This window comes from Molothrus aeneus, chromosome 3 (assembly GCF_037042795.1).
Source record: "Molothrus aeneus isolate 106 chromosome 3, BPBGC_Maene_1.0, whole genome shotgun sequence".
NCBI classification, from domain to species: Eukaryota; Metazoa; Chordata; class Aves; order Passeriformes; family Icteridae; genus Molothrus; species Molothrus aeneus.
In genome coordinates, this window is record NC_089648.1 from 90,855,122 (window position 1) to 90,869,309 (window position 14,188).

The window sequence follows — 14,188 nt, forward strand, 5'->3', positions numbered from 1 at the left end:
TTATTTGTATATTTAAGTAGAAAGGCCTCTTTGCTATCTGAATCATGGAATAATATGGGATCTGGGAAAGTGCAAGTATCAAGTGCATTGGTTTTGTTTCATTTTTATTTTTGAAAAGGTCATCTTCATTACATTCTGCTTTGCCAAAGTCATTCCGTGATCTTGTGATGGAAGAAGAAAAATGTATGAGTGTGAATAATTCACCTGGTACCGGTATTAAAAGATGTGGATATAAAGGATCTGAGGATTCATCTGTCCAAAACACCATAAGGTAAGAATACATTTTTTATGATTTGTCAACCATTGTACAAGAAGCACAATGACCTGTTAAATTCTGCTGAAATAAGAATAAAATTGTGACTTAAAAAGAGCATTCTTCTCATGATTTTTGTTAATAAGATTTTATGAATGAAATACTCTTAAGAATAGAAAGCTTAAAGATTGGAACAATTTAATGCCACTGCTAATACTTTGTTTCAGTTTCAAAGTGTTTGTATCCATATAGATGGATACATGTTTATATATATTTAAATATATATATGTGTATATATATATGTGTGTATATATATATATATGTATGTATGTATATAAAAACTTCAGGCTCCAAACAAAACATACCTGAATTTGTTTGCTTATGTACCTTTGTATCAAATGATAAACCAGTATTTTCTAATTTTTGCAGTAATTAGATATTCATGAGCATTCAGATATGGCATTCATTAAATATTTTGCTAAGAAGTATTTTTGTGTAACCACTGAGTGGGTAAAACTAGTTTATTCAAACACAGTTCTGGCATTTCCTAATCTGAGTTTTCTTATAAGATGACTTTATTGTTTAAGTGCAGTTTTTCATGGATTAAGCAGGCTTACAGAAACATTGATGCACTAGTTATGTCAGTCTATTATAATTACTGTGGGGCTACAGTTCTGAGGACAAAAATAAGGCATGTGTGAATAATATCTCTAGTTATTAGACAATATTGCTCTTTGGTCAAAATGTTTTAGCCATGCATCCACTTGCTACCTCCAATAGAATCTCTGTTCTGGGTTAAAATAACTTCTTAAGTTGAGGAAAGAATCTCAGCTTTATTCTTGAAGGTCTATATGACTGAACTGCCCACCCACCTGCATCTCCTCCCCCTATCATCAGTAACTTTGAATGCTAGACGTTTCAAATATATTTACAAAACAGACAGACTGAAAATCTTACAGACTCTGTCACCTACTATCTGCAAGCACTACAGAGCAGCTGACCCACAGTGGTAGGGAACCCAAGTGTGACAGCACAACTGGCTGGTGGCTTCCCTGGCAAAGGCACAGCCCCAGTGTGCCAGAGGGAGGTGAGCAGGGCAGGCTCTGTGGCAGAAAGCACGAGCCGCAGTCAGTGAGCACAGACAGGTGCATTGGGATCAGGCAAGGTTGACGTCAAACCTGCAAATCAAGTCAGGGTCAGGAACAGCAAAGCTGGGCTTGGCCATAGCTGCAGCATAGCTCAAGAAAGGCCTGAGGGACTGAGCTGAAGTGAAGCTCTTGCATAAAGAGGGGGAGTTTCTGTAATCCTTCACACAACTCTTCTTACAACACAACTTCAGAACAATCTGACTCAAGTTTACGCAGCTGTACTGAGGGAGAAGTTTGCAGAGCTGTGGGTGCATGAGCTATGTCATTTTCTGGCTGTTTTTTTTATGAACTCCTGTTCCATTGTCTTCCAGTAACTGACTCCTCTGTGAGGAAAAGAAAATTCTTCTGGGTCTTGCTTTTGGTTGTTCAGCTTGTATAAAAACTGGTGTTTCCCTAGGACAGAAGTAGTACATGTGTTACTGCTATATAGAGAATAAAATGAGGATAGAAATGTAGGAACATTGTGTGTGGGATAGTGTCTGAGGAGAGAGGTAGGAGGCATTTGGAATGTGTGGGATGGTGAGGCATTCCTCAGAGAGAGTGATAAAGATCAAGTTACTGTGGTGAGTGGAGGTGTGGGGACATGAAACACAAATTTGCAGAACAGGTATTGTTCATTTTGTTGCTAGGACAATAATAAAACTTTTCATTGTATGGGAGATGCCAGGGGCTGGTAATAAGAGAATTTGCTCTGGATGCTATTATTAGCTTTGCCACAACAGCTCTGTAATCTTCATAAAGTCATTTATTTTGCTTTTGCATTGCCCTGTCTTGTCTGTGCAGTCTGGCCAGTCTGCACGCTCTCAAAGTGGACTATTTTAGCTGAATGCAGGTTTAATACATTAAATGTCTGAAAATGATACATTAAGCTAGTGGAAGACTAGTAGATGGCTAAATTGACTATCATCACTTTGAAAAGAAGGTCCCTCCAAAGCCATTTCAGATTGTTTTTGAATTGTGTCTGAAGATGCCTTTTTTTTTTCTAGTGGGTGTAAAGAGCCTAGGTAACTAGTCCCTCCTTCTGAAACTTAGGAGTAGAGTTTCTAGTTTGAGGTAATTTTATTTTTTTGACTGTACAGTTTTGTCACAGTAGGCTCTGATTTTATACCGGAGGCATTTAAGGGCTATTTATGTGAAGATTATTTATCCACACCCTTACCCCTTCCTTTTAAAGAGAAGGAAATTACACAGGCATAGAGATAAGCAATCCTCATCTGTTGATGTCAGACTTGGTGATGGGACACTGAAGATACTTGCATGACTTTATGTTCCTACTTTGTCTTTCTCCTTTGGATAAACTGTGCACTAATTGAACTGACAGTTTCTTTTATCTCTGGATGAGGGTATTTTGGATGGTGACATAAGCATTCTTCTATGTACTGTCACTTTCCAATTTTTGCAGTTCAGATTTTTTTTTAGGTAAACTCTGTCATGAATTGTGGTGATTTGAACTGCATTCAATCCAGAGGCAGATCATTCCAAGAGCTGGGGCATGTGGATGTGGCTGTGTTGTTTCCAGGGGCACCTCAGCCTTGGGAGTTATGCTGTGCATGTGTAGCTCACAGTCCAAGCTAAAAGCATGGGGCTGACATGACTTAACTCAGTTGTGGCAGCCTGACTTGTGTTCACGGTGTTACTCCAGGGAGCAGGGAAGCGTCTTAGTGGAAACAAGTGTTTGCAGCTTTGTGTGGGAATGGCCTAGTTCTGTCATGGCTAATAATGAGCTAATATGTAGCTCATGACTCAAATGGTATAGCAAAACCCAGGAGGGTTCTGCAGGAGACCAGGCTTTGTGTTCTCTTTCTGAGAGCAGTTATTAGATCAGGGAGGCACCAAACCTGACCTGGCATCTCATGAACAAATACTCAAGAAACACTAGGGAGCTCAGGGCTGGGACATTTTGGTGGCTGCACAAGAGTCATGGCAAGTTCAGCCAACTGAGTTAATCAGGTTGGTTCAGTACTGATGATACTTGGCTGGTTTATTTCCATGCAGACCATTTATGTGTCTGCATCAGTCTTAATTTCTAGACTTCCAGATTTCCAAGTTCTATGTTTTTGTGGCTCTTTTTCCATTTTTCTGTATATGCTAGCTTCACATTTCCTGTGTATTCCATTTCTAGTCATTTTGATGCCAGCTGAGGAATTAATTTAGAATGTTGAAATATCTGCAGTTGATTTAATATCTGGACTGAGTGTCTTGTTAGCAAGAAACACAGATGTACATATGTACAAACAGCTTCAAAACACCTGGACTTCTTCCTACATTTTAAAGCCCCATTGACTTTAAGTGAGGGAGATGATATAGGTATTTACTTATGTTTTAATTGATCACTAGAGTATACTGTGATGCTGGAACTATTAATTCCAGTTTTGGGAAATTCTGTTGAGGCAATTTTTTTTAATTGTTACTTGGGTTTTTGGCTTGTTTGTTTGTATAGAAGTCATCAGGTTTGTTAAGTGTAGCAATCGAGTTGAGTTCATTTATAGTAATGCTGTGAGTTCTTTGGATTGGGAATGGAAAGGATAGTGTAGCTGTCAAATCAGATACTGCCAAATGTGCTGGAAGGTGAGTATTATAAAAGCAGGTGGAAAAAGAGATTAAATGGAGAGTTAATACCAGTATAAAAGCACAGAAGGCTGCCTTCATCCCCTCTTTGTCTTCCTTTTCTTTGGTTCTTTTCTGCTTTTCAGTGTTCTTATCTTTAAGTGCAGTAAAAGCCTTGAACACTTACAGGGATGGGGCATCCACAGCTTCCCTGGGGGAAGACCTGTTCCAGTGCCTCACCACCTTCACAGTGAAGAAGTTCCTCCTAATATCTAGACTAGACCTGCACTCTTTCAGTTGAAGCCTTGTCCTGACATTACATGTGCTTGTAAAAAATCCCTGTCTATCTTTCTTTCAGGGTCCCTTCATGTATTAGAAGGCAATAATTAAGTCACTTTGAAGCCTTCTCTTTTCCAGGCTGAACAAACCCAATTCTCTCAGCTTTTCCCTGGATGGAGAGGTGCTCCATACCTCTAATTATCTTGGTGGCCTCCTCTGGACTTGCAGCAAGGTCCATGTGGTTTTTGTGCTGAGGATGTCAGAGCTGGATGCAGCTGAAAAATAGTGCCCTGCTTTGAAATCACAGAATAATTTTGATTCTGTAGTTTAGCCTCCTGCTCAAAATAAGTGAAACTAGATCATGTTACTCAGGACCTGGCCTGGTTGAGTTGTGACAGCTTCCAAGAAGATACCCTGGACTCTTTGGGCAACATGTTTCAGTGGATAATCATCTCTGTATGGTATTTTTATTTTTCCTTTTATCTATGTAGGATTTACTATTCTGCCTCTTGTGTATGTTACCTCTAATCTGTCATTGTGCTCTTCTAAGAAGAGCACAATGCTCTTCTTGCTTCATCTTTTCTCTGTACTGCACTTAAGTAGTTGAAGACAGCAAAGAGATCTCCCCTTTGCTGCCTCCCTTTAGGATTAACAAAACACATTCTTCCAAATCCTGGACTTGTTCCAACCTGACAGCATCCTTCTTGTATTGTGGAGCCCAAAATTGAGGCTGATGCTCTGTATGTGATGAAGAAATACAACATCCTCTGCCTGCCTTGCTGCAGTATTGCTAGCACAGCCCAGCACGCAGGTGGCTTTCTCTGCTGCAGAGGCACTGGCTGGTAACATCTTCCACTAATTGTCAGCCAGGACTCTACAGGTTCTGCTTTCTCTCTGCTGCTTTCTAGCCAGTCAGTCCTGGCCAGTACTGCCTCATGGGCTTGTTCTCTTCCAAATACAGGACCTTGCACTTGCCTTTGAAATTCATTGGTTCTTAGTTGCTCATTTTTCTAGCCTCTTGAGGGCTTCTGAAGGGCTGCCTGACATCCAGAATATGCACCATCCCCAACCTCTCCACAGCCAGCTGTGGCCTGCTGAGGGTCTGTTCTGTTCTATTCTGTTCTACCAAAGATGCTTAACAGGATTGGTTCCAGTACCAGCCCCTGAGGACCTCCACTAGTACTTGCTTTTCAGTTGGACTTTGTACAGCTAATCCATTTCCAGACCATTTTCCACCCATCTCATAGTCCATTTACTCAGTTCATATTTTTCAGACTGAGAACAAGGATGCATGACCTGGCAATGTGCATTGTTTGTTTTGTGGGAAAAATTATGTTTTGTGACAGAAAGCTCAACACGATTAATTTAAATCCGTTTTTGATGATGGATGTTAGATTTCAGAATTTTTGAGATCTTGCCCTTACTACTTAGTGGTAGGAATCATGTTTTTTGTTATCCTTGGAATTGTGTTGTGGGGAAAATATTTCAGACAGAGAACTTGGTAGTTACTGGAATTCTCTTAACTTTCTATAGCTTTTTTTCTGTTTTATCCAAGAGCTTGTGGTCACTTACAAAGGATTACCAAAGCATTAAATAAAATTGAGAGTGATTTATTTAAACAGCAACACCCTTAGGTTGTTTGCAGTGCCATAGAATAATTCAAAAAATGTTTGCCAGCATGTCACATTATGCTGTAGCACTTTCTTAAGGTTCTGGAAATTGCAAAACTATTCTGTCAAAGATAGGTATTAAATCATGAGAATAGGGCCCTCTCTTCCTCCTGGCATAGGATTTTTCTTACAAATACACTTGTCTCTTAATGAATACAGTGTAACAAATGTGAGCTTCTTTTTTTTGAGAGGTTAACATTTTGCAACTGAATAAAATACCTTCCTGTCAGGAACTATATAGATATTTCAAGATTTTTATTTTTTCTATTCTGTTAATTTTAGTTTTACACTGTTCTTGTGAATGTGAGAGGTGGTTACAGGATATGTACTGAAAATCCATAATTTCTGGGTTTGCACTCAAAGAATTTACTCTAGTGAGATTGTAGCTCTGACTCTTTTGCATGAAACACTTACTTTGAATGCAGGACAGTTCAATTTTTATCTTGAATCTTTATCCTTTTAACTTGAATTTTTTGTTCATTCATATTAATTGCCAACTTTTATGGGTAGTGCTGTTAGTGCATAACTCAGTGGGCTAATTTACATGTAAAAAAGCGAAAGAGCCTTTTTTTTTTTTAAGAATCAGAAATGAAACTCCTTTTATCAAATCCTCAAATGTTAGGAAATGCCAAAATTAATGCCCAAGATGAAATTCTGTTAGGGTCTGGTAGTTATAAATGAGAATCAGTGTCTTTTTCCATCTCAGTATCACACTTGAGAAGAAATTCCACATTATATCCTAATGCCTTTCCTCTGTAAAAATCCTACACATTTGTTGTGATATCCTACTGCAATTTTGTATTTCACAATATGATGTAGGAAAATGCTCTGCCAATGACTTTTTCTTTCCTTTCCTACCTCTCTCTAGGTGCAACACTAGAAGTAATCCAGGTCTGGAAGACCATGTTCTGGATTCTCCACAGCTCGAGAGTCATAAGTAAGTTTGGTAGTGGCGTAGGTTCTGGAACTTTTTTACTGTGTGTTGTGCTGACCTTGATGTTGCCTCATAATGTTTGGTTTTTCTTTTTTTGCAGTCCTTGGTCAACAGCATCACCAGCCAGCTCTCCTGTGATAGCACCTGTCATGTTCTCAGCTATTGTGGAGGAGGAGCTGCAGCAGGAAGCTGCTCTTATTAGGAGCAGAGAAAAACCTTTGGCGTTGATCCAGGTAAAGTGCTAAATTACTGCTGCTCTAAAGTAACACGAAGAGTTTCCAATGACTCTTTCAGAGATCAATTATTAGTGTTAATTGTGTATTTGTACATGGCATTTACATAATGATAGTAAATATAATTTAATAATAGCTTCACCCTGCTTTGATAAGGTCTTCACCTTTGATAAGGTCTATTAAAGTCAAAATGGCTGGTAAATGTGATAAATGTATTTGCAGCTTTAGAGAATGGTTGAGTTTGGAATGAAACCCTGGAAATTGTCTAATCCAAACTCCTGCTCAGAGGAGGTTTAGAGCAGGTTTCTCAAAACCAGATAGCCTTTGATTATCTGCAAGGATGAAGACTAATGGCCTCTCTAGAAAACCTGTTCCAGGGACCACCCTCACATGAAAAAAGATTTTTAAATGCACTTTTCTGTTTTCAATCTGTGCCCTTTGCATCTTCTACTGACCCATGCTCTTCTCTTCACTTAAAAGAACATGGGTCAGTTGTCTTTATTCTCTCCTAGCAGGTATTTATACACTTTGATAAGATCACCCTAAGCCTTCTTTTATCCATGTTAAACAAGTGCAGTGTGCTCGGCATCTCCTCAGTGTCAGATGCACTGGGCTCTTAATCATTTTTATGCCATGTCACTGGACTGTTCATTATATCCCATGTTTCTTTCGTACTGGGAGGTCAAGAAGTGGACCCAGCACTTCAAGTGTGTCTTGCCAGTGCTGGGTAGAGGGAAAATGTCATCTCATTTTTCTGGCAGAACTGTCCCTCATAGAGCACAGGAGGCTGCCACCCTTCTTTGCAGTATGAGAGCACTGCTGGCTAAAAGGCTGAGTTGTCCACCAGGACCCCAGCTCCTTTTATGCCAGGCTACTTTCCAACTTGTCAGCTCCCAGTGTGTACTGGTGTCTGGGGGTTTTCTTCCCAGGGGCTGGACTTCATGTTTCCCTTTCTTGAACTTCATGAGATTCCTTGTAGCCCATTTTTTCAGCATTGTCTGGGTCTCTCTGGCAGTACAGCTGTCTGGTATATCAGCCCTCCTTCCCATTCTCTACTGCTTGCAACGTTGCTGAGGGTGCACTGTGTCTCTTCCTGTGGGTTATTGATGAAGATGTTAAACAGTGCTGGCCCTAGTCTCAGTGTTGGTGTGGTGGACTTTGTGCCACTGGTCACAGCCCTTTGAGATCGCCAGTTCTGCCACTTTTCAGTCTGTCTCACATTGCATTTATGAGATCTGTTCTTAAGCTTGTCCACTTAAACTCTTAGTTAATACTTAAACTGTACCATTTTCCCAGGAAGCACCTAGTGGTCATTCAGATCCCCTTGCCCTTAAAGGCAGGAATGACACTTGATTCCTAGTCCTCAGGAATCAACCCTTATTGCAACAATTTTCCAAAGGTTTTTCTGAGAGTGGTCTTTCAGTCATTTTGGCTGGCTCTGATCTCCAGGGCCTGGCATTGCTAGAGACATGATCTTTACACTTAAGACCAAGATGAAGGTCCCCAGCCTTTTCCATGTCTTTTTCATTCAGTGGTGGATCCATGTTGTCTTTTTTTGCTGCAGTAGAAGCCTGTTTTGCTGGCCTTCATGTTCCTTGCCAGATTTCACCACAGATGGCCTTTGACTTTCTTAATTCTTGTCCTATGTGGTCACACAGTGTCTCTGTTTTCCTTCTGTGTGACTTTTTTCTGCTTCCACATCTTGTATGCTTCCTTTTTTGTTTGGGTTTTGTCAGGAGGTCTTCTTTTCAGCTGTGCAGTCCTCCTGCCTTTCTTATTTGGCTAGGAAGCTCATTGTCATGGCCTATTCTTGAGCTTGGCAGAGGTGATCTTTAAAGCCAACCAGCAGTCCTGGACCTTTCCTCTTCCTGGGGCCAAATCCCATTAATTTTTCTAAGCAGATGCCTTCATAGTCTTCTCTTCTAAAGTCCCAAGTTTTTTGCTATTTCTCCTGTTCCCAGCTTTCAGAATCCTGAAGTCCAGTATCTCATTGTCATTGCAGCCAAGGCTGCCCTCAACCTTCGCATCCTTGACCAGTCCTTTTCTTTTGGGGAATATGAGATCCATCAGAATATCTCCCTTGATCGCCTCCTTCATCTGTGTTAAGAATTTTTCACCAATGGGGAGGTGTCTTAGAGTGTTTGTGTCCAGCTCTCTTGCCTTTCCAGCAGATATCAAGGTGCCTCAAGTTTCCTATGAGGAGCAGGCCCTGAAAACATGAGGTTTCTTCAAGCTGTCTGAAGAATGTATCATCTACTAATCCCTCCTGATTAGGAGATCTGATGCATTCAGGACCAGTAAAGCCAGTTCATAACCATGCCTATGGTGTAAATGTAGACCTGACACTGACATACATGCTCTTTTTTTCCTTCCAGATTGAGGAGTGTGCTATTCAAGACTTATTAGTCCACTACGAAGCTTTTGACAACCCTGAAGAATTTGTGACCGTTGAAAGGGCTCCACAGGGACCTATAGCAGCACCTATGTGGAACAAGCACTAATTTGTACTCTTCACAGTCCTCCCTCCCACAGTTCTCACAGCTGTATGTGCACTTTTGAAATTGTAATTCTTCTTACAAGTAATACAGGACTGGAAGAATAAGAATCGTGTAATTTTTAACATCAGCATTAAAACACTGCCCATAATCACTAGGTATTTGTTAGAGAGAATGAAATAATGTGTTCACTGTGTCCTTTACCCACGGTATCTATGGTATGTATGTTTTGACAGCAATTCTTTAATGACACCTATAATTAGTAATGGTACATGAGGCTGTAGATTGGGAATGTATTTGCTAATCTTAAGTTGTAAGGGTTTTTTGTTAAATTAACAGGTGAAAAGCGAGTGTTAATTTTGTGATTTAACGTGGAATTGAATGTGCAGAATTAAACACCTTTAAAGTTTGGGGGTGTGTCCTTCAGACCTTTCTTGCAAATTGGGAATATTGGGAAAAAGTTTGTGCTTGAACTTCATGTAAAAGTATAGTTTGACAATGCAGTTTTTCTTAAGTTATGTGTGCGAGTCCTGGTTCTCTGGTTGCTGTGGCCAGCACGTTTCCCTGTTGTGCCCCAGGCTGTGCCCGGCCATGGCCTGTGCTCGGCTCAGCTGTGCATGTTTGTCACTGCTGTGAGTGAGCCCTGCCTTGGAGCAGCTCTGTCTTGAAGTAAAGCACACAGCTCAAGAGGATGTGGTGCCACTTATTAGCCCATCTGTAGTCTTACTCTGGTAAATATGGTATGGTTTTAGAACCACTGTGTTTGGGGATTATTCACTTGCAGTGCTGAGGAAATCAAAGATCAGTGTATACATTGTTGAAGCTGTAGGGGCGAGTGCTTGACTGGGAAATTTGCAAATACCTGAGCTGCAAAAATTATCATAGATGGCTTTCAATATTGTGTTCCAAAGTTCTCTGTGCCTGGTTGAAACAAATTTATAGATATAAAAAAGACGAAAAAAAAAAGGTAGCCTTATCTGCAATATTTTGTCTAGTTTGTCTTGTTCGTAGAGGTGTGTTTGAACTTGTGCTTCCTCAGTAATGTCAGTACTCATGAACTCTGGAAAACTGGAATGGAGACATCTACAGAAAATGAATGTAAAAAAATGATCACTGTGTGATAAAAGAATCTTGAAAAAAGTGATGTAGATATGTCTTAATGATTTCAGGTCAAGCTACACCAAAAAAAATCCCCCACAAAAATTGTAAAAAAACCACAATAAACCATGAAATCTTGATTTATACGAAGATAGTGTACTTTTATGTGCTGTCTATATATGATTATTTATGTAACTAGAGTAATTGATAAGTATTTATTTTGTGTCTGAAACAAGAACTGCAGACATTTTGAAGCTACACAGGCCAGGAAAGATGTAGGTTTTAATTCTGTTTTGAATTCTATTGGTAATTCATTCACTAAACTGATGGTAATACTTGCATTAAAGGCTTTACTTGGTGCAGTAAAGGCCCTTAGGGCCTGCTGAAACTATCCTCTGGTTTAAAAGAAAGCTTGTGTAGTGTGAGAAACAGCTATAGAAGCAGCAGGCCTTTCCAGGTGGGAGCTAATTTATTATCAAGTGTAAAATTGCTGTAAATTTGCTAATTTGCTTTTTTTTTTCAAAATATGCCACTGAAAATTATCCTGAAATTTTAAGAGGATTGATGTTTCCACCATGCCAAAGTGCTTGACTGCTTTCAAGTTGTGATTTTATTGTCACAGTTTGTTTAGGCATCATCACTGGTTTTATGTAATATTCATAAACAAAAGTGAAGAATGATCAGTGTACCACTCTTCTGGAGTTGAGAACACTAAACTGCTGTGATTGAACAGCTTTGTTAAGGCTAAAGTGTGTCACAAAAAATGTCATTTTCTAGCTCAGATGCCCAACTTTGTGGCCTTTTTTCTTGACGCCAAACATGAATTCAGCTCTCATCACATTTTGTCATTTCTGGGCTTATTAACTCCTTTAACTTGCACAAAACCAGGGTTGAATTCCCAGGTTCTGGTGAACATAGTGCAGCACATCAGAGTTTGCAGTAAAAGACAATATTTCACATATAGATTTATAAGTTAAAGGAGATGTATTGCAGCTATTTAGTGTAAGAAATACAACTTTAACAAAAGAATTCTACTGAAGTATTTGTTTTATCTCAAAGACAAATGAACCATCCTCTCAAATAAGTTTCCTTGAATAAGCATTTTGTCTTTTCTCCTTCATCATTCATTATCCCCAACTTCAGTAACTTCTTAAAAATAGAGGGGTAAATAAAACTTGTGAATTTTCCTCCTTCAAATGGAGGAAAAAAAACCAATTTAAAATTTTAATAATACTGCACTACCTTCAGGACTTGCTGTTACTGTGTCAAGGCATTTGAGGAATGCATAACTTTTCTGCACTGTATATTGAAATGAAAATGTAAGTAAAATGGGAGACTTCAGTCAGGTGTAGAATCTTTGCTACTTTTGTTCCTCAAGGGTAGAGGTTTTTTTTAGTGACTAATCTGACAGTATTGTTGAATGGAATTTCCATATCAGGACTGATTGTGCAACCTTTCACAGAACAGAATTGACAAAAAAAATTACTGAATTTCCTAATTTAGCTTTTGTTATAAATCTTGATGATACCTTCCTACTGTATATTTTTTAACTGAATTCCCCATCCCCCACCCTGTGGTTAGCATCATTTATAGGTGGTGAAGATTATTTTAGCTGCTTGTTTTTAAATGAACACTTTTGAACTTCAGATGTGTCCATTTTTTTGTCTCCATGCCTGCCCCTCCTTTTTTTTTTTTTTTAATAATATAAAAAGAGACTTGGAGCTCATTTGACAGCGTTCAGCTTGATTGTGTTCATTGATTTTTCTGCAATTGAAATTATGTTCTGCAGCTTCTTGGCAACCTGGACTCTCCTCCTTACCCAAACAATTGCTAGCTCTGATGTAAAGGCAAGTCAGAACAGAACACTGGTTTGTTAGATCATGTTCTAAATATAAAGGTAAAAGATTTACACAGGAATAAAGTAATTTAAGCCTTTAATCCTTGACTTGCAGGATGTCATCAGGGGCACTTTGTAGTAACAGGAGCTGTCAATTGAGGTATCAAATGATCTCGGAATGTATTCCATCCATTCTCACTCCAAGAAAAGTTTGTAAAACTCCACTGAAGTGCCAGGTACTTAAACTGAAGGGAAGGGTTTTCTCTATGGCCTGATGTGCTGGAAAATGGTGAGATGTTGAGGCATACAAAATGTCAAGGCTCTAGATGTGGCAGACCTGAGAAATGCCTAGAGGGAAGGAACTATTTTTGTAGTGTTTCAGGTGTCTAAATTTGAGAAAAAAACTTCATTAATTGCAGAAGGCCAGCAAATTCACAACCACACAATCTAAGTTTGAAGTGAAAGGGTTTTAGCAATTATGCAGCAGAGAAATTCTTGTGAGTTTAGGGAGTCCCTCTAATGGCTTGTGTGAGATGTTTCTTGTTCAAGAGAGTGGTATCTGACACAAACTCTACCTAGAAAGTTTTTGCTTTCCAGTAAAATTCTTCCTGAACTACAGTGTGTATCATGGAACCAAAAAAATGCCATTTTTATAGCAGCTTTCAGATACCTGCATGGACACTCATTACACTAGTCCTTCAGCACTTGTAAACTTTGCTTGGAGGAAAGGAAGCTGGATGTGAAGAATGTGCTGGAAACGAAGATACTTCTCAGGTGAGGTGCCTGTTGTTCTAGCAACAGTTCTGCTTTCTGTTCTCTTTTCTGTTTTTCTATTTTTCCCCCCTTTTATCTTCTTCGGTTTTTCTTTCTGTTGTTCTGTTTTTCTGGTTTTGTTTTTCTTTCTCTATTTCTCTTGATTTCTATTCCTCTTTCATTCTCTATATTGATTTCTCTTTTTATTTCTCACATAGTATACTATTTCTTTAGCATGACTTGTCTTTTATCCCCTTATTTTGTGGCACCTGAATAACATGAGAAAAGAGAACTTTTGCAATGGCTTCAGATAAGGACTGGCAATACTAATAGTTAAAAGTCTGCTCTTTAGATCAGCTTTGAAGAATGCACTCTGGTTTATCAAGGTGATGCTTAAAGCATGCTTTATATCCTGTGATTCAAGTGACTGACCATGTTCTGTTTCTATACAATATATAGATTTCAGCTCAGGCCTGAAGCATGAAATTGGGCCTTGGTGGGTGGTGAGTGACTGAGCCATGGTCACAGACAGTAAAGAATTGGGCAATCAAGTGAGGGCAGCATGACAATCCTGGAGTGACTTCTGAGGACTCTGCAGGGGAGTTCTCTCCAGGTTCTGATGTCTGCTTGGGCTGGGTGTTCTGCACCTCCAATCAGAGCACATGAAGGTGCCTGAATTTGCATGTCTCAACCTTTGCAAAGAGGGAGGAAAATTCCTTGCTTCATGTTTTCATGGAAACACCATGAGTCTGTCAAAAGCATTAGCTTTGTGCTGAGTGCATTTCTTTGTGTGGCTCGTCTTGGAGAAGGAAATACCCAGTCAAAATCAGGCCCCTCAACAGGATTCATAATCTCATGGAGTGGGAGAACAATGTTCTCGTTCAACTGCAGTTTTCTTGGAGGAAACTGATCCAAGGAGATAAGAAAGTTGAGTCAAGTGA

The 14,188-nt window shown here is 39.4% G+C and overlaps 1 protein-coding gene across 2 annotated transcripts in view; it reads left to right on the top strand.

The window, feature by feature from the left end:
- Window positions 1–10,807, top strand: part of IBTK (inhibitor of Bruton tyrosine kinase) — a 52,809-nt gene extending 42,002 nt beyond the window's left edge. For both annotated transcript variants that reach the window (XM_066547385.1, XM_066547386.1), the window contains exons 26-29: window positions 119–271; window positions 6,766–6,834; window positions 6,932–7,064; window positions 9,440–10,807. In XM_066547385.1, the coding sequence (XP_066403482.1) occupies window positions 119–271; window positions 6,766–6,834; window positions 6,932–7,064; window positions 9,440–9,565 (481 nt within the window). In that variant the 3' untranslated portion in view covers window positions 9,566–10,807. The remainder of the gene's footprint in view (window positions 1–118; window positions 272–6,765; window positions 6,835–6,931; window positions 7,065–9,439) is intronic.
- Window positions 10,808–14,188: the final 3,381 nt, after the last annotated feature.